The 21,490-nt window shown below is 41.5% G+C and overlaps 2 protein-coding genes across 3 annotated transcripts in view; one reads left to right on the forward strand and one right to left on the reverse strand.

Annotated features, from left to right (window-relative positions):
• DRD3 (dopamine receptor D3) overlaps window positions 1-7,195 on the reverse strand; it is a 31,388-nt gene extending 24,193 nt beyond the window's left edge. Inside the window, exon 1 of the mRNA XM_060273750.2 lies at window positions 1,208-7,195. Within this exon, the coding sequence (XP_060129733.1) occupies window positions 1,208-1,492 (285 nt within the window). The 5' untranslated portion in view covers window positions 1,493-7,195. The remainder of the gene's footprint in view (window positions 1-1,207) is intronic.
• QTRT2 (queuine tRNA-ribosyltransferase accessory subunit 2) overlaps window positions 1-21,490 on the forward strand; it is a 179,659-nt gene that overhangs the window by 56,291 nt on the left and 101,878 nt on the right. The gene's annotated exons all lie outside the window — the stretch shown is intronic.

Below are 21,490 nucleotides of genomic sequence, written 5' to 3' on the forward strand. Positions count from 1 at the left end.
TTGTCAGCCACAGACATTAATGCATGGATGCTGTTCTCTTGGATTCTAGGGCAGAATGTGCTACTTAATGGGCTGGAAAATTCATGGTCTGGAGAAAAGCTATTGGCAATTAGCTGAAGACATTTTCATCAAGGGCATGTGGACAAGTGATGTCAAATACACCCTTCAAGAAGGAACATCAGTATTCCAGCTGGGTATTCTTGCCTTTGCCATCCAAAGCATAATTCTGTCACCCCAGTCCCATAAATGCAAGCAATATGTGGAGGCATATATTTGTAAGAGGGACTGTTTTTCCAAGTGCAGGAAAGTCTGCACTGTGGGAGTGCAACAGCTCTGTAGCGTGTGTGTGGAATATGTGTGTTATTTATTTATTTATTTATTTATTTCACCTTAGCTTCTAAAACTAATTACAAACCCATCTTAAAATCAGCTAGCAAGCTGCTGCAGCAGCAACAAAATATCTGAATTATCTTATTGCACAGAATGTCTGTGAGCACTGAGATTGCAGTGTAGGTGGTGCTTCTGTTCATATTGTGTCTATATTAGTATTTTCTGTCCCCTTCTTGGATCATATAATTCCAGATCTGTGGACAGGATGGGACTGTTGCTATCTGTTGAAAGAAAGTGTTCATTAATAGTTTGTAAACTCAACTCTTAAAATTATATGTTTCTACACCAACAATGCATAGACATGAAAATGCACATGGATATTTGTGCTTAGCACAAATCTAACAATTGATACTCCTCTATTATTCACTTTTTCCCACAAGACCTGGGTTACATTTTTCTTTTATGATTAAGTTATAAAACTAAAGGAAGCAGAGAACACTCGGAGTCTATCACATGTGTGCAACAAAGAGGTTCCCCATGCTGATTTTGTAAAATCCGTAAGGTACTTGGGTTGAAACAGTGACCTATCCATAACTGAATGTCCACCTTTTCTGGTAATTTACCAGATCAATGTATCACCAAGTTAGGTCCCAGAGCCCTCTTTGTTGGATCAGTTTGGGCCCATGTGATAACCTGCAGAATTATACAATAATTGCACAATTTAAGGGTGGAGGAAGAAACAATATAAACGATAGCTCTGGGTGTTTACTGTTTTGCATAGTTCTAAATGGATGACAAAATTTGAGAGTATATTAACCATGCACAAATACTAAAAAGAAAAGAATGCCATAGGACTGGTAGCCTAAAGTATACTGACCTCTAGGTATACTACCCATGGCATCACCAAAGTGGCCACAAGCAGGTCTGCTACTGCCAGGCTCACCACAAGGTAGTTGGTGGTAGTATGCAGGCTACGTTCCCTCAACACAGCCAGGCAGACTAGGACATTCCCAAAAACGATGGCCAAGATCAAGATGCAGTAACAGAGGGCATAGTAGGCATGAGACTGTGGTGATCCAGGTTCTGTGGAGTTATCTTGCCAGTATGGGGCTGATACCGTAGAATTGGGATTGCTAGTGATTCTGCTGAAGGCTGTCATCATGGGATGGAAGATCTGAAAAAGAAAGACACTGGATGAACATTGGTGTGGTGCACCAAGAACAGAGAATCTGTTTATATTTTCATATCACTGGCCAAATTATGCTGCTTACTATGAGTGAAACCCTACAACAGTCATTCATTTGTAAGATTGCTCAATGCCAATGAAATACAATCTGGGGAAAAATTATAGTTGTTTAATAGTGCCAGAAAAAGCATTGGGGTGCTTTAGATGAAAGTTGTGGTTCTGTACTGACTAGGTTCCAAAGTATTTTGCTTTTTGAGTTCCTACTCTTCCTTTCTGTAACACTCACCCAATACAAAGGAAGTGGGGAAAGGGTGGCCACATTCATCACCAACATTCATGTGCAGATTGTATTTTCAGTGTGTCTTACCACCCCATATGTACTTTTCACTTACAAAGAAGCACAATCACCATCATACCCAAGTGATCATGTGAGAAATTAGGAAAGGTGAAAGCACACAGTGAATGAACCATTTTTGCTCCTTTCTTTGGTACAAACTCTGAGGCCTGGAGCAAACAGTTGCTGCCAATGTTATAACCGGCCATGGGGTATTTACTTAGGGAGTCCAGCAGGTTGCTCAGTGCCTACTGGAGATCAGTGCCCTGGGCAACTGTACTATTTTTCATACAACTACCTTTCAATACCATGCAGTGGTATAATGTGAGGAACCTAATCTTCCTGAAAGAACCATGTGGAATTCACATTGAAAAATTAATATGTGGGCATTAAGATTGATATGGGTGATGTTATCACCTTTGCTTTAGCAAAAACTGTCACAGGTTCCTCATTAGCTGTTCATTCCCAACAATGATTTGCTGAGAAACCAGTCTCCTTTACTGGGCTGACTGGGCTGGGTCCCATAAAGTCAAACTTAGTTCCGGACTGAACTACAATTAAAATAGACTACTTGCTGCTTTTTCTTGAGGGAATTTAAATTTAAAGTTCTGACAAAAATCTACTTGATTATTAGCATTCCTACACAGTGCTGAGTAGTCTCCAAGTAGAGAAAGAGGCACAGTTCCTGCACACCATTGAACTCGCCTGATACAATCCTAGTCCAAAGTAGTATACAGCAGGAGGCATACTGCAGGGTGTTCAAAGTCTCTCATTCCCAATCAACTCCTGATGGTTCTCTGAAACCTATTATGCTCCATTTAGCTTTGATATGACTTTTCCAGAGGTACTGATGCTATTCTTAGTGACTCGGTTTCAAGACGACTCCACAAAATAGACTGCCCCTCTGGAACTTTGCATCAGAATTCCATAGAACTTTTATGATGAGCATTGGCTGAAATTGGGTCATTGCATTGGTTCTCTTGTTATATCAGGCTATATAACACTAGCCCAGGGACCTATCTGCACTGTGCACCATGCAGATTTGGCTATTCTTGTTACTTTTTGTGGTCATCCAGAAGGGTATCTGGTCTTTACTGCACCAGTGATGATATCAGTGATGTACATGAAAGCCTTGGGGCATGTCTAGTATGACAATGTGGGACATGAATTGGATCCATACAGAGCACAATACAGAATACATGTGTCCCAGTAGAACCCATAGCCATTGCAAAATCCTGACTTTCTGAGTGCGTATGCAATTCAGCTGCAACTCCATTAGATTACTGCAATGCATTATAAGTGGGACTGCCTTTGAAGGCAGTTTGGTAACTGCAGCTGGTGCAGAATTTGGTGGCCAGATTGTAGATGGGAAGTAGAAGGTCTGATCATATAATACCAATCCTGGCCTGACTGCATTGGCTGCCGAGTCGTTTCTGGGCTCAAGTCTTTTGACCTGTAAAGCCTAAGTTGCCTCAGTACACAAGTATCTTATGGACTGCCTCTCTCTGCACAAACCCACTGGCCCCAGAGTCCATCCTCTGATGCCTTTCTTTGTGTTTTCCCTTCAAGGGAGGTGCAGAGGGTAGCAACATAGGAATGGGCCTTTGCAGTGGTGACTCCCTGACTGTGGAGTGCTCTCACTGGCGCCATCATTATCACCTTTTAGGGACCAGGCAAAGATGTTACTGTCAACCAGTCAACAAGTATCAAGCAGATTCTTTTCAGATACAGCAAGTTGAGCCTCTGCTTTTACTGTAAGAGTAAAACTACTGTGGCAATGCTATTTGGCCTTTTTCTGGGCATTCTCAAGATACAAGCCAATGAATCCCTTTCTCACGATTTATCCCTCCAGGGCATGAATGATACACATGGACTTCAGAGCGTGAAGGAAGCTTAACCTGCTTGTGCCTGTCTAGTCCCTGTTCTGGGGATAATTAGAGGTAATTTGATATATTTCCTCTTGGCAACATAGAATATAATTGAACTAGAATCCTTTGTTCCAGTTGGTGAGGCTCGTTTGATAACAATAAGAAATCAAACCTTTAGTGTCATAGGCCCGGCCCTGTGGAATACCCTTCCAGCAGAAATTCAGTGGGCACCCTCTGTGCCAACTTCTAAACGCCTGCTGAAAACTTTTCTATACTGCCAGGGTTATGCAGGCAGTTAAGAGTACATCCCCCATAATGTTCTACTGGTGCTTGCTTTTAATTTCTTTTTGTTTTTAACTTTTTGTGATTTTATTGTTTGGTTTTATGTTTTTATGCTGCTGTAACCTGCTGTGATATATTTTTTATGATTCAGTGGTATATAAATATTTATTTATAAATAAATAAAAATGACAGCTTATTTTTATATGATGTGCCCTGGGCAGAAGGCTTAAGGACAGGGTGTTGAGATATTCTAGGCTAGGGATTGCCCATATGGACATTGAAGAAGAGCTTGAATGCATCATTCAAGCCAAGCCTTTTGCTTGATCAGGCTTAAGAAAGGCAAGACTTCTTTGGGGAGGTTAAAGAGATAAAGCAACTCAGCATGATGGTAGCAATGCTTGTGGTTTGAAGGGAAATCATTCCTTAGAGAAAAATGTGGGCTGATGTGTGCAGGTTTATAGAACGTTATTTCAGCAATCATTTCTTAAAAAAATATTTAATATTCTTTAATCATAAATGCTGGATTGGAGATGCTTCAAACACATTCAGAAAAAAGCAACTGTTTCCTTAACTGCATACATTATTGTAAGAAGTTTGGAGTTAGGCTAAATGTTGGTATCCCTGCTGATTTTATGCTGATCCCTGCCTGTGATTTTATGATGGGATCTATGCAGAAAAGCAGATCACTAAAATAGTCAAATCACTTCCTTAGGTAAGTAACCTAGCCAACCTGCTCAGTATCTGCCGAAAGCTGGGCTCAGAGATTGGCGGTTGCATAACTATCTTAAGTCATCTGAGTTTGCTGCTAATGTTTTCTTCCTTGCTGCAATCTTATTATAGGCTGCACTTTTGTATATCTCCTGATCCGTTAGAATGGCTTTGGTTTGAAGGACATAACACAGTACAAGAGACTGGACTGTATAACTTTTCATATTCCTTTTACTTCCACATTTCTAAGATTTGATTCACATACATGCTTATATATCTATTGAAATCTCATCACTTGCTGTACACAGCTGAATATATTAAGGGTCTCCACTGACCATGTTTTGTTAGGCATGATATGAAAACTCAGTTTAGTGGTTGGACTGTGATGGGTATTTTCAGTCATGGAAGTAAACACCTGGCATTGCAATTATCAATTTTCCTTTCGTGGTGCTTAAATATGCATGTGTAGCCTGATCTTTGACTGAAATGGCTTGTCAAAATAGTAGTCTGAAACAACACATAAAACTCATTCTGGTTTCTGCTTACAGTGCAGACCTCAAATGAAATTCCTAATTATTCACACCAAGTAAGATTCTGCTGTGAGCTCTGTTCATTGAAACAACCATGCGCCCAGTGCACTTTATAGCAACCAGCCTTTGCATCAAAAGTAATTACTGAGAGACAATGGCTGTAATCATATTCCCAGTTGTCAGGTATAATTCCCATTTGCTGGTTCCAGAAACAATCAATAGAACCCAAAGTGATTCCAAATGTGTTTTTATTGGATAACTGTGCAAAATGAGAGCAAGCTTCAGAACTAAAAACTTAGTGGTACAACTTAAAAGCTTACTGACCTTCATCATTATAATCACAATCATTTGGGATCATATCTGTATTTTTCTGAAACTCCCCTATTTTCTTTTCTACCCTCCTTTCCTTTAATAGGTCATTCTCAATCTACTGCACCTATTCTCCTTTATAGCTCCATTTTATGACTTTAATTCTTTTACTTCCTTTCAATTACAGAAGATTGTCCATCTACTTCAAGGGCAAAACTCAGATGGAAATACCAGAATCAAAAATTTCTCAAAAGTCAGTGTTTTAATAGGCACTAGGTCATGTGAGATTATATATACGGCTTGAAAAATGTGTGTGAGCACATATACATGTGTACATGCATGTATGTGTGTGCACACATACCAATGCATCCTTAAGTCTGTGTTTGCTCAGTGTAATAATTCTGAATTTCAACAACCTGGTACGCTAGATATTCAAATCCCTCAAATTATTTTAATTACAGCACCAACCTTAAAACAATAGCACCATTCTTTCAATATGACTTACTTTCTTGGGGCAGGGCTTTCTTCTTAGGAAATTCACTTTTAATATATACAGGACTTTTAAACCTACAGCCTTTCTAACTGCTGCATTGAAGGGGCACAAAGCAAAATTATCTCAGGATAAAGAGTTTCTTTGCCAGTGAGCAAAGTGGCAAACATCAACCTCCTTTCCACACACCTTTTTTAAAAGTCTTATAGAGGGAGGAGAACATTTAGAAACTAACAATCTTTACTAGATTATGAAAAAGAAAACATTAAAAAGAACAAGCTCTCACTATCCAGTCCTCCAGGTGATAATGCACAGAAAACAATCCCCCTCCTTGAACCATATGTAGTTTATAGCCTTGACAGGTTTATTATTCTTCTTATGCATATGGGCTTTCTTTCAGGCTGTTAGGTGTTTTAAAAGATTTGCAAAGAGCATAGGTTAAAAGCAGGAAATTTTACAAGTCAGAACTAAAATGCAAAAGAGGAAAACAATGACTTACCCTCATCCGACAGATTCAGCTCTGGAAGGATATAGAGAACATGTTAGATTCATGTGGCTCTGCAGCCATATGCCCCAGGGGACTCAAACTTTGCCCTTCCCGAGACATTGCAACAATGTAAGAAAACAAGAAAAAATATTCCATATTTGCCTCAATGATGTAGGACAGTGATCTAAAAAGTCTTTACATCACTTTGGACCTGATTTATATCCATGCATTTCCCATATGGCTTTCTGAAGATCTCAAAGACCAGCTGCTTGGTGTCTCTGTCCTTGGTGCTGATAGAATAAGCCGCTGCTCCCTACCTCCTCTCCCCCCCCCTCATATTCCAGTTCTACAGCATCACCTCTCTGCCTTTCCTCTAACTTTATCAGCTTCTCTTACATACTGCTTGCTTTTCCTGCCAGTCTGTGCCTCTCAGATATCTTGAAAGCTGAAGCTGAATGCCTGTCGCCTTTGTCTTATTCATGCTATCCATGTGGTGACAATTTCAAAATCCATTAGGTGGAATGTCAGGCAGAATACAAATTCAAAACATTAAGTGTTCTTGGAGGTGAGGAGAATAGTTAAAGTGAGGAGTAGTCTACTGACTGAACATTAGGTTTGGTTTTCACAGACTGCTTGGGACTAAAATCATACTAAGGTGGGCTCAGGTGCGAATCCAATGAAGATGCTGAACTCTTAGGAATTCTGAACCAGTTCTTCTTGCTTACCAAGCACGATTCGGATTATTTTCCATGGTATTTTAAAGGGAGATGGCCTCACTGAGAAAAATGCTATCTGTAAAATCTTAACAATTTAATATTAATGATGCTGTGTGGTAGAGCATGTAGTTTGCATGTGAAAGGTTCCAGGTTCAATCCCCAGCATCTCCAGGTATGGCTAGGAAATATTCCTGCCTAAAATGCTGGATAAATATTCACAGACAATATGAGTCAGATGGACCGATAGTCTATATCTATCCATAGGTAGCATCCTATGGAGCACTTAATAATAATAATAATAATAATAATAAGCCTTACCTCTGAATGCAAGACAGTTTTTTTCTTAACTGAATGTTAGACTATAATTTCATATGGCTATATCATTCATTCATTCATTCATTCATTCATTCATTCATTGTTCATTCAAAATATAACTTTAGGATGATTTGATTGAAGAATTTGCTTTTAAATTTCAGAACACTTTATGAAAGAGCAAAGACCTGCAAAAAAATTCTTTCCATGATTAAATCGCGTGTGATACTTCACCCTACATACCAGCACACTATGGCCTTTATGTATGTGTACACACACACACACACACACACACACACATATATATATATATACCATCAAGGTGCTGATTACATAATATCCAATCCCCATGTAATGTGATGGGGGATAGTTTTGCTCAGGGGATTGCAGACCCATCATAACATTCACTTTTCATTTTAAAATATGAATCTATGTGCACCCTTACATGAGACATAGAGGATGCACAGCCACCGGAGTCTCGTGAAAATAAAGTGGGTGGGGGAAGAAAGGATTGATTATATGGAGAACTATGGGAGGGAAATTTCCCACTGCTCTTTGCCACTTTAAAAATTAAAAGCAAAATTTTGATGGTTTTTTTCTTTTTAATTTTAATTTAGAAGTTCTCAAAACAGCAAGGGCATGGAACTCATCATTAATGGTGTTATGCATAAAACTTAATAAGTGCCTAGAACATCTGTGGACAATTATAATTGTACTGGTGTATTATCCAAGAAAGGCATTACATCCTCCTGGTACAAAATATGCATCCATTACTCAGAAAGTCATTGTAGCAGAAGCAGGTATGGAATGAGTGTAACAAATGAATAGCCAATGTACATCTATTATGATGAAATAGATTGGGCAGAAAGCTCTTATGTGCAATTAAGAATCAGTTAGATCTAGGCTGGATCTAGAGACATCAAATAAGTGTTTCAGTTTAAAAGCGTTGTAAATTTAAACAGGGAAAACAGGTAAGGAAAAAGAACGGGACTGCACGTCGCCATCTGGTGGCACAATGTTATATCACACATACAACAAATACACAGTACATAAATCACTTTTTCTGTACCAGCCTAGCTGAGTCCATGGATTGAAAATATAATTGCGTGTAGAGGTTCCCAGTACACCCCCCCCCCCAATAAATCACACTTCACACATAAATTAAGGTTTTTGGCATAATTTTGGCCACAACTTTATTTAAATACAAAATGTGAGTGGTTGCTTAGGCATTGGTTCCATCCATACATCTGTCTCTAAGACCTGAACTAACTGACTTCCCCGCTTCCTGAAGTCAGTGCGGGGAAAGCATTTTGGGGAGAGAATGGAGCCAGAGGGCTGGCCCTTCACCTCTCCACCAATTGCTCCCTGCGGCTCTTGCATGGCCCTAGCCCCTTGTCGGGGGTTAGGACTAAAGCATGTTGAGCCCCTGGATTCCTTTAACGGAATTCACCCATGCAGCAACAACATTGGAGTGGTTGGCAAAGCAAATCCTGGCCTCCACCAACCAACAGCATTGGAGGGGCCGGCACAGCCAATCCTGGCCCCTCCACCAACCAATTTATGAACCAATGCCTAACCGCAACCTTACAAGTTGTGACAAATTGCTATGCAGTAGGCGAAAACCAAGTGGCACCAGCCAATCAGCCAAATGGCAAAATTCCTACCAGGCCCCTGCCTCAAAAGCAGATGACCCCATGACAGGCATAGCAAGGTCAAATGCAACAGCCTAATTAAAGGGAGGGTGGGCGGGTGATCCGAAGCTCGCAGCAAAAGGGAAAGAGACAGCCCATGCTGCGAGCAAGGAATATGAAGCCAGTGGGCTGTCCCCAATATTGCAACATTCAAATCTTTCCAACAACTCGCATCCACCAATTGCAGCCCTGGTCATCTAAACGGTCCCACCCAACAGGAGGGAGGGTGTCCTGATAGCCCCTACCACAACTTGGGCTCTCCATGAAGGGAAACCCGCTTTAGTGGCTAAAAAGTAGCTATTGCTTTTAGGTTACATGCCAGAAAGGGAAATTTAATGAAAGCTAGAAAGTGAAACAAATTTGCATTTTCTGAAACAAAAATGGACAAACATTTAAAACAGGCATCCCCAAACTTCGGTCCTCCAGATGTTTTGGACTACAATTCCCATCTTCCCTGACCACTGGTCCTGTTAGCTAGGGATCATGGGAGTTGTAGGCCAAAACATCTGGAGGGCCGCAGTTTGGGGGTGCCTGATTTAAAACCATCTTACACTTTGGGGTATCAAATCCTAGCTAGACTGTTGAAGCTGAATTCTGGACAGCAGTTGGGGTGTGTCTGTATCCACGTGGGTGTCATATTTCTTAATGTAAAAATGACAACAACTCTCCATGTAGCAAATCAGCACCACCCCTTTCCTGATGTGCTAGTTTACCACAGTGGTAGTTTGCAGAATGCAACCCCCTCAACATACCCCCTTATACTTTATAATGTGAGAACGGTTCTTAGTTGCCAGATTACAGTGGATTAGATATGGAGCCATGCAAACTGCATGTAGCAAGGTGGGAATGAATAAAAATGAAAATGTCCCAAATGGGCTTGAAGTGGACTCAACTTTATTGGCTGCGTTTCATGGTGTTTGGTATGACACAGGGCAGGGATCCAGTCACTGGCTTGCTGGCCAATGTCACTATCAAAACCCAACTGCTGGAATAGTGTTAAAGGGAGCTGAATGATCTTCCCCCCACCCAGCATGAACTACTACTACTACTACTACGTGTGTGTGTGTGTGTGTGTGTGTGTGTGTGTGTATGCTCTTGCAACCTGGACATGTGGAGTCCATCCCAACCTCCTCAGCTGGGGTTGAGTCTTTGAACAGGAACCCCAAGGCTCTTTAATCAATGTTAGTGTACATCAATAACCGCAAAGCAAATGTTGCTATGAGGAAGGCAAAAATCTCAGAGTGTTGGGCCCAGTTGTGGTGGTGGTGGGTAAATTCCTTCCCAGCCCCATCAACTATCAGCTACCCTCCATCTACTGCAACCAGAACAGCTTGTTAACATAGACCGGGGCAGGAAAGTCAACATCAACAGTGCCAAAGCCACAGAACCAGCCCTCTAAGGCCCAGGAGTGGACGAAAAAGTGTACTATGCCACCAGTGAGTTCCCACGGGTGGGGTTTTATTACACTACTGCACAGCTGAGTAGCTATTCATGAGCCACCTGCTGTGTGCCCATTCCAATCAGACCCACACTCTCCCAAATCCAAATGGGTGCACAAGTAGGGCCCCTGCTTAGGAAGGGACCCAGGACTTGCCATCACAGCTGAGCAGGTATTTCAACCTTGGCCTCTCACAGTTAAATGCAACACTAAGCCACATTGAGACCTAACACAAATACATTGCTTCTTTGAGATACAATATTGTGATTCCAGAATAAAATCAAACTGAACCAAAAAAAGCAGACTTTCTCTGATATTTGATCATTTTTTTGCCTATGTGACTTTCCCAGCTGTATCAAATGGCATGTTTCTACTACTATTTACAAACACTATTATTAATCTCAGTTTTCACCAGCTGTGTTGCCAGTTGTATTGAACAATCAGGTGGCATGGACTTATATTTTAAATAATAACATATATAAGTGAGGAGTGCTTGGTAAGAAGTGCTTGGTAAACAAGGGATGTGTTGTATATTGCTGTCGTTCTATATTTAATCTTTGTCCTCTACTTCTGCCTTATGGCACCAGAGTTTGTGCTTCTTTGTGAGACTTTTGTACTACAAAAAAGCAAACAAACCCCAGATTCCAAACCCATCCGAACATTTTCTTTAAAAGAACAGGTGTTCCAAGCAGGATACTAAGTGTCCTAGCTTGAAGAATGTGCATTGTTCCTCCAACAGACGCATCAAGAATTTTGATCAGCACTGTGGCAATTTAGAGAGTCAAGAGCAGGAGAATAATGTGATGAGTTATTAATAGTTTAGACAAATTATGTATATGAGCAGGTATGACCTAAAACTATCACCATCAGAAGTCTAAAGCCATTTGATGATGGGGAAACTAGGTGGTCACAGTAGCAAAAAGGGATAGTTTGCTGGTAGTTCACATGGGACTATTTAGGGACGATATTAAATCAGTTTTGGTGGTGCAATGGTTGAAAAGGGTAAATGGCAGATCTAAAATATGTTGTCTTTAAGTAATGAAATAAAAACCCAGCCTAAAATAGGAATAATTCTTTGTTCTTAGTTGTTTTGTGTGTGTTATTTTCTAGCCTAGAGACAGAAAGGTATAACACTAAACTATGGTTTAGCTCTACATGAACTAACTTATTCTTCTCCCGACGTTGCACGTTCCTTCTTTCTATCTCCTCTCCAGTATAACTGAGAGGAGGAGTTCAGAGGATTTACCACAATCTGTTAACTCATCTGCAGTGGGTGGGAACTGTGATTAAGGACAGCCCTCTTCAGGACAGCTCTTCATGTAAACATACAATGGAGGGCTATGGGGGTGAGTGTGACAGATGTGCTCCCCTCACTATTCCTGTTGCCCTCCTTGTGTTGAAAGCTGAACTTCTGAAGCAGGGAACCCCTTGTACTGATGAATGTTCCCCATGTGTTTTAGACCCCTTAAATGGTCTGAATGGTCTAAACCAGGCATCCCCAAACTGCGGCCCTCCAGATGTTTTGGCCTACAACTCCCATGATCCCTAGCTATGAGGACGAGTGGTCAGGGATGATGGGAATTGTAGTCCAAAACATCTGGAGGGCCGAAGTTTGGGGATGCCTGGTCTAAATTATCTTAAATGGTTAAACCTTAGGGCCTCCATCCCCACCCCCAACTCAATGGGGAATGACTGGAATATTGCAAGGGGTGGATCTAATCCCTGTGTCCCTCCCTAATATGTCTACTTAAACTCAAGAAAAGAATGCTGAAGACGGCTATTAACAATGGCTAGTTTAAACAAGCCAACTTCATAAACCACAGTTGGAAGTTGGCTTGGTTGAAACTAACCACTGTTAATGTTGACCACAGTTAATGAGTTTGAGGGAAACACCAAATCTTGGTTGGGCAAAAGCTTCCATATTCCCCCTTCTGGCCACACAAGGGAAGCAGATGGAACAAGGGAGTGCATGAGTCCAGAAGTAGGCTAGACTTGTTCAAACCATGGTTTGGTGTTATGTTCAAGCATACCCCAAAGATAATTACAAACTACCCAAGCTACCACTGTAGCATAGTCTATCCGTACTAAATAAGCTTAATGGTTTGTTGCTTTCGGGAGATTTTTTAAAAAAATTATTCACTATAGCTTTATCTGTATTCAAATACAATGGTACCTCGGGTTGAGTACACAATCCGTTCCAGGGTGCCGTTTGCACCCCGAAAAGTACTCAATCTGAGCAGTGCTTTAGCGCATGTGTGAAGTGCCGCTTTAGCGCATGCACACGCAGTGGAACCCAGAAGTAAACACTTCCGGGGCTGCCAAGCACTTAACCTGAAAGTACGCAACCCGCAGCGAACGCAACCCGAGGTATGACAGTATATGAATTGCACAAATTGGACAGGAAGCAAGAGCTGTTCTCTATTCAGGGTTGCTCCCTCAAGGACATCATAGAAGGTAAACAACATGGCCAAAGTTTTAATTGCCTGCATATTACATGCTCCAGGATTTAATAGGATCTTTAGCTGTCAAAGATGTCAGTGCATTTCTAATAGATTTAATAACGAAATCTGAACCAACAGTTTAATTCTTAACACAAGCTGCTTGAAGCTGAGGAGCAGTGTCACACACTTACACTTCCTTGTGCTAAACAAAAGAAGAATATGTTGAATATTCTGCTTGGTTTCTTATTAGTACAATGAAAGCTTGGCTTTACCAAGACAGCTAATGTCTGTCCTGCAAAATCTCCATCCTTAAGAAAAGACTGGGATTTCCAACTGGAGCAATGTGGTTGGTCCTTTAGAAGCGACAATAAAAATAGTAATTGTGCAATACCTGTACTACATTGTGTGCATTCTGATGGGACAAGACAAACAAAAGCTGGAAGGAAAAATGGAATAGATTAGAAGAACCTTGCTAAGATTACTTAATGGTTACAGCGTAACCCTTATGTCATGTCGGAAAACTGTTCCACCTAAAATACTGCAGTCATGTAATTGCAACAGTCAGGACGCAGGCTCAGAATTTTGAAGAACTGGGATTTGCAGAACTGGAATTCTCAATTGTGTTATCATATTCAGCTAAACAAATGGAGGAGTGAAAATAGAAGGTGACTCTGTGGGTTGTTTTAAGTCATGCAGGAAATCTGTGCCAGCACCAAGAATAGAATCCAACTTTTTTTACTCTTAAAACCAGCTTAGGAGAGTTGTGATTGGTGAAGTCAGTTTTAAGTATGTTGCTGGTACTACAGTATATTAGTTATGTAGTTATAAAGCATTTTATGTGAATTGGTTTTAATCATTTGTATTATGTAGTGTTATATGTTACTGAGCAAAATACTGGGGGCAAATATATGTGTAATCCACCCTGAAGCTGTGGGCTAGAATGGAAGAAACCATTTGTTAAGAAACGCTAGCTTATGACTGAAAGAGTTCTGTTTTGAGGGCAGAAATATCTTTCTGTCTGGATTATGTGAAAAGCAGAAATGCTGACAAGGCTTTAGTCAAGCTAAGGCAATGCACCAGTGTGAAGAAGGTAGATTTGTTATTCCACACAGCTAGCATAGGAGCCAACTCCAAGGGCCTGAGGTTCCCCCCCCAGTATTTGAGGGGGCTGGGGGCCCCCACAGTTGATGGGCATTGCCATTCAAATGATGTGCGTATGTCACAACTTGTGATAGATTATGCCAGGGGTCAGCAACCTAAGGCCCATGGGCTGGAAGTGGCCCGCAGAGGTAATTTGACCGGCCCACAAGCCGCCCACGAACTGAGTTGCCTGCTCATGCACTGCGCTAAACCAGCGCAGTGCCTCGCTTCCGCAGCACCGGAAATCGCGTCTGCGCATGCACAGACACCAAAAACCACGTCTACGCAGACTCAGACGCCGAAAACCGTGCTCTCTCTCTCACACACGATCTGGCCCACAGAGGGTTCTCCGCAGGACCAATCTAGCCCAGGCAAGATAAACCTTGCTGAACCCTGGGCTTACCGTCTCTCCACCCCCCCCCCCCAATTTTAAGTTGGCAGCCTTGGCAGCTAGCATCACTTTACAGTCATACCTCTGTTTAAGTACGCCTCGGTTTGAGTATTTTCAGTTTAAGTACTCTGTGGACCGTCTGGAACGGATTAATCCACTTTACATTACTTTCAATGGGAAAGTTCGCTTCAGGTTAAGTACGCTTCAGGTTAAGTTACGGACTTCCGGAACCAATTGTGTTTGTAAACCGAGGTACCACTGTAACTCATAAAACAATGGAAGACTGCTTCTGCAGGTGTTTGTCCCATGACCTGTTACTACTTACCCTATGATTGCTGGGTTGAAGTACGGAATAAATATATCCAAATACTGTATCTAGAATGGTCAAGGCAGGACAGCTTTCCCAATAGGCTTTTAAAAAATCAATCACCTTCACTCCTCTCTGCTCTTTTGAAAGTGGCATGCATGTTCCTAATACAGCTGCCATTTACACCTTCAGTGAAAATTGTATATTTATTTTTCTAGTCATCTAAAACACCCAGTAGATGTATACTGAGCAAACCTTGTGATACTTATGAAATGTCCTGGTAACACACCCTTCTAAATGACAAAACACCTAATGCTTTTGAGACTTTCATATTCATCTTTCACGTATCCGTGACAGCTAAAGAAGAATCACAGAAAGCATACAGGAAACGATGGACCCATTCTCCTCACATTGGAAGTTACAAACTGATTCACGCTGCATCTGATGCCAATACCAATTTGCAATGCGGCCTCTTGGAACCAAAGGGAAACCATATAAAAATTACTTTGTTTTTGTGTGTATATATGATAGGCTTCCAAACTTCATCAAATATACATGTGAACCCTTTCATAACACTCACACAGCTATTTGCTGATGTTTCTGCCAGTGGTATTTCACTGGTAGCAGCTGTGGAAGCTCAGACTCAATGACCTGGGTCTGTACTAAGAGACAGCTGGAGTCAGGCAGGGCCTTGCCCTCCCAGACTAGGTGAAAAAAGGCCTGCAATGCAGGGACTAGGACTCACAGCTGATTCCTTCTTATTAATTTATGCCTTTTCCTATAGTCCTCTTCTCCTGCCCCATTAGTTCCAGGAGCTCCAGAAACTACTCTTTTGGTGGATTAGGGCATGTTAATTTCTGTCAGGAAATGCTGAGATGGCAAAAGGGCATGCCTGCAGTATTGTGACCAGTCTCACCAGGTATGAATTATAATTACTTTTAGAAAATCTCCCTTAAGATGGGCTAACAAAATTTCAGGATTGTCTTTTAACTGTGTTGAGAATTACAAACAAACAAAAATAGATTATTGCAATGATTCCAAAGTTCATGCTTGCTTGGAGAGAATGGAGTTACACCACAGCTTTCCCATCTTTTGAAGGACACAACTAATACATAAGGTAGCCACCTTCCTCCTGTATCTCTCCTCAAGATTCAAGTGTTAGCATTGTGCGTCTGGCAAAATGCCGAATGAGAACACAAGGCAGATGGTCAGTGGAGACTTGTGGTATTTCTCTAATTTATTCATTTATTTATATCTTGGGGTTTATTTAAAAAATTGACTCACCAAAGCTGTGTAGTGAGAGCTTGCCCTATTTAAGTGCATATTCTTTCTGACAATTCCTCTCACGCTCACCCCCCCCCCCAGTTTCTACCGTTGCTCATGTTAATGTCTTTCTAAGATGAAAAGCTTTTCAGCGTATGGATTTTCTTATTCAGCCCAAACCTAGAATTTGCAATGCCTCCATTCTGAAAGATATTTCCCACTGTTAAAAGGAACGAAATCCCTATTTATTATGTACAGTAGACCTTGCCATGCTTGGCTTTGTTTAATGTGATGACTGTAATAAACAGCATGGTGAGATCCAAAAGTTCCCCCTAAAATACAGCATTCTTTTGGCATTTGTTCCACACAAGTGAATAAAGGAACACACAGTGACAGTTCTTCAGAGTAAACCTCTTGTATTCATGAGAAGCAGCTGTGCTCCTGGCTGGGGAGAAATTGATTGCCATGAAGCCAAGGTATTTGCATATGAACTGAAAAGGTGGATTGTATTGATGAAAACCAGGCCAATGAAACATCATTAAAACAAAAAACAAAACAAAAAACAAAAAAAAAACTCATTTCTGCAAACACTACCAAGGGGAAGGTAGTTGAGGCGGGAACCCCTTCAAATATATTATCTCCTGAGTCTCCTGTTTGAAAGGAGTACAAATAGGCTTTTGAACTACCAGTCGTTCTACATTTATTATCTTTATAGAAACTTATAGAACCAACTAAATCTCTGACTGAAACCATCATTCTAATGAAATGAAACACAATTTTATGCAGCACAGCAGGTTTTCCACCAAGACACATTTACAAACTCTCTAGAAAGCTTCCTCATTTTAAATATACCAAATCACAAAAACGCAAATGAAAAGTTAAAAGAGTGGGAAGGAAAGGGTGTTATCCATCTTAAATCATACTCAAGAGTAGACCCCTGAAAATAATTTGATTTACTCTGGATATGACTAATATTGGTCAATCCAATAATAGTCTGCCCCCTATGTGATTTGGGGAATCATAGAAGGGGTGGGGTGTGTGGAGACTGTAGGTAATTCAGTTTATCTACAAGATAGAGCTGGAGTAATAACATTTTTGTTGTTGTTTAGTCGTTTAGTCGTGTCTGACTCTTCGTGACCCCATGGATCATAGCACGCCAGGCACTCCTGTCTTCCACTGCGTCCCGCAGTTTGGTCAAACTCATGTTTGTAGCTTCAAGAACACCGTCCAGCCATCTCGTCCTCTGTCGTCCCCTTCTCCTTGTGCCCTCCATCTTTCCCAACACTAGGGGCTTTTCCAGGGAGTCTTCTCTTCTCATGAGGTGGTCAAAGTAGCCTCAGCTTCAGGATCTGTCCTTCCAGTGAGCACTCGGGGCTGATTTCCTTCAGAATGGATACGTTTGATCTTCTTGCAATCCATGGGAATCTCAAGAGTCTCCTCCAGCACCGGGAGACTCCAGGAGACTCTGGAGGAGTGATAACATTTAATCTGGCCCAAATGAGGACATCTCCTTACAGATGTTTATCAAATGATGAAATTTAACAAGTTGTCTATGTCCTTGATTCTAGCGTTTGGCTTTTCTGACAAAAAGGCCATCTTTATTGGTTTGTAAGATTCCACAGCACACTAATTCATTTAATTCAAAGAAATGCCACTGGTTTTGATGGTATCACTCATGAGTCAATGGGTGTGGGCTGCATATTAACTAGGAAATCGAGATCTGGTGTAGTATAGTTTTCTAATTTTGCCTCTGCCATGAATTTGTGTGAGGGCACCTTTTTTCTTTTTGGCCCAGGTACACTCTATGTTGATTGTGCGCTCTGCGCTGCTCACAAAAGAGGACTCAGATTTGCATACATGCTGTGCCATAGGCAAATTTTCCTCCTCCTCCATAGACGAGGTGTTTGCAAAGCATGTACTCTTAAGCTACAGTCCCTCCCACTAAAAATTATACAATATAGTTGGGAAATATTGCAATAATTTATAACAATATTATAACATTCATATTAACATATTAGAATCAAGCAAAAATAAACCAAAACTTACACAGGAACAAAAATTATCACTGTGCAACTGGCTACAAATAATATGATGTTAGGCATGCTCCCCACTCTGTCTCAATTCTTCATAAGTAAAATGGGTCTGTCTTTAAGAGGGGGGGGGATAAGGATAAGGATAAGGGAGGTCAGGAGTACAAAGTGCTTCAAACACTCTGCTGTGGAATTCTACAGCTTGGTTGCTATCAAGCATTGGCTACTAATATAACAACTGTGTTGAAGAAATTGCACTGGTTGCCAGTATGTTACCAAGCCGCCTTCAAGGTCTTACTATTAGTATATAATATAATAAAGCATTAAAGAACCTGGGGCCAGTGTACTTAAAAGACCACCTTATTCCTACACCATGCAATGAGCTCACTTGCCATGGGTTAGTACAACTGATCTTCGACTGGCAATAACACAGATTCAAACCAGGCATGCTATTTCAGAAGACAGGGATGGTCATAAGATTTGCAGCAGCCAAGTATCAGATGCCCATGCTTGGGTAAATTCAAGATTAAATTGTTAAAAATGAAGCAGTGTACGTATTCTAAGAGCGTTTGTGGTGGTTATTTATTATTTATACCTCCTAATAACTGCAGCAATGTTATCAGCAAAGGTCAAAAAACTGCATCTCTCTCTCTCTCTCTGTTCCCTTTCTGAGCAAACAAGGATTGAGCCTTTGACATTAGCATACCCATTTTAGCAATACAAATGGTCTGAAAATAGCTAGAATTTTGCAGTGTAAATGTACAGCCCACCTAGGCTTGATGGGGCTCTCTTTTATGACTGTGTGGAATGGTTAGCACAGGATGTGAATAAATGTAGGAACTACAGGGGTGTCATAATAGGAAGAAAGATGTATTTGATAGTTCTAACAGATAATGCCGAAGGGAGGCATCAAAAGAAAGAGGCTGGGAGATTGTAGTGCATAAAGGGAACAAGACCAAACCAGTTCCATTACCAAAGTAAGGGCTAACTAGTTAAGTACCATGATTTAGCATATTCAAAGAAGTTTCTCTGTGCCATAGAATAAATGGGGAGGCCTTTCCCCACACTCCCCTCATCTAGCTGCAGTTTAGGAAAACAATAGCCAGAGTTATATGAGTGAGCTGAAAGAGCAGACTGGAAGCTGAAGACACAGAGACAAGTTTGCTGTATGCTGGACTTTGGGTCTTTCCTAGAAACCTAAAGGGGAAGCAAAATCTCTGGGGATGTTAATGCTGTGAGCCTCTCCAGCCTATGTTCTGGTTGTATATACAGTATGTGCAAATGAAACCGTATGTCCTAAAGACACCACTGCCCCCCTTGACCTTCAATCTAAGGAAGCTGAACGCTGGGTAATCACCAGAGCCCCTGGAGTCTCTCATCTCTCAGAGATCGGGTTGGCGTGTTGACAATACATTTGAGTTTTGCACTTTGTCTGTGACAAGGTGTTTGGCAAATCTTTCCTGGTAACTTACATATGTTTGCTCCTCGAGTAATGTGTGCCTTTTCTTTCTCTTTGGCTGCTTTACCTTTCAATAGTGTTCTGTGTTCTTCTACGTGGTCCCAGTGGGACACCAAGTGGGCACACAGAGAACTGCAGGAAAGTATTTTAACAACCCAAAATTATTTCTTTGGATGCAAGGAACACATTTTGGAAAATCCTGTTGGGTTTTTCCAGTGTTATGATTAAATATTTTGAAGCAGTTGCAAATTGAACAATTAGCTCTTGTATATGTGAGTGTGGGTATATAGAGAGAGCTATATGTATATGTCCATTTTCTTTCCAGGACAGGGATTGGGTTAGTATTGTTGCAAAGTAAAAGTAAAGGTAAAGGGACCCCTGACCATTAGGTCCAGTCGTGACCAACTCTGGGGTTGCGCGCTCATCTCGCATTATTGGCCGAGGGAGCCGGCGTATAGCTTCCAGGTCATGTGGCCAGCATGACAAAGCCACTTCTGGTGAACCAGAGCAGCACACGGAAACGCCGTTTACCTTCCCGCTGTAGCGGTTCCTATTTATCTACTTGCATTTTGACGTGCTTTCGAACTGCTAGGTTGGCAGGAGCTGGGACCAAGCAACGGGAGCTCACCCCCGTCACAGGGATTCGAACCGCTGACCTTCTGATCAGCAAGCCCTAGGCTCAGTGGTTTAACCCACAGCGCCACCTGGGTCCCTAGTGTTGCAAAATAGCTAGTATTTAAAAGTTATTACCTTGTCATTGGAGATGATGCAGCCATCCATGGCTTCTCTTGCCCTGTTCCTCATTGTTCCACTCTCCCTCCCTGCTTGCAGGCTAGGAGGAGTTCTGCAACCTGGCAAACACAGGGCTTTGGGAAGAGAATTGGCTCATGTTCGGCAGCATGGGGCCACTTTACTTGCAGAATTTCCTTACCTCATTTGTGCCCACTCAGTGAGTTCAATCTGGCAAACTGGTATTAGGGCTGGCGCAGCCATTAGGCACTGCCTCAGGCGGCAGAAGCTCCTGAGGTGGCACCTCCAGTGGAGAAGCGGCTCTGGAAATCAGCACTGATGCTGGTGGTGCTTTTTTGGCAGTGGTATCAGCTGTGCAGGCAGTGGCAGCAGGGCAGCACTTTCTGTTTCTCCTTGAGTCACCACAGCCTGGCATTGTTACAGGTGGCACCTACTTGTTTCAGGTGTCAATAAGAAATCAGTATTTTAGTGTGGCAGCACCTACAATTTGGAACTCCCTGCCTATTAACATCATTGAAAGGTGTCGGCACATACCTTGGAATAATGACTGGTGGCGAGGTTTTTATTTACACATATATCCAGGTGGAACATTCCAACAGATGTTTCTCCCTGATTAGGTTTCTGGATCGTCTTACCTTTGTTTTCAGGATAGAAATCAAAGCAAACACCTGTGTATTCCAATTTTTTGGTGAGACTGGACAAGACTGGCCTCTTGCCTGTTGTTTTGCCCTTATGACAGGTGCACCAGGCTCTGAGCTTTTAAAAAAGTAAGTCTCTAACTCTCCTAGAGAGTAAGATGTGGGGCAAAATGTGCTGAGGCTTTCTAAGCGATTTCTGTGAAATTAGTGTGATTGTGGTGCGACCATCTTGTATATTTTCCCTGTTACTGAGAAATGCTTCTTTTTGCTATTAGACAGCAAAAGCATCAGTGTTTGTGTGTATGTGTAAAATCTATACAGTACTAATTGATCTCCACAGTCAGGAACTGCAGGACATAGCTGACTTCCCATGGTAAGCATAAGGTTGCC

This window comes from Zootoca vivipara, chromosome 4, assembly GCF_965207765.1.
Source record: "Zootoca vivipara chromosome 4, rZooViv2.hap1.1, whole genome shotgun sequence".
In the NCBI taxonomy this organism is placed as follows: Eukaryota; Metazoa; Chordata; class Lepidosauria; order Squamata; family Lacertidae; genus Zootoca; species Zootoca vivipara.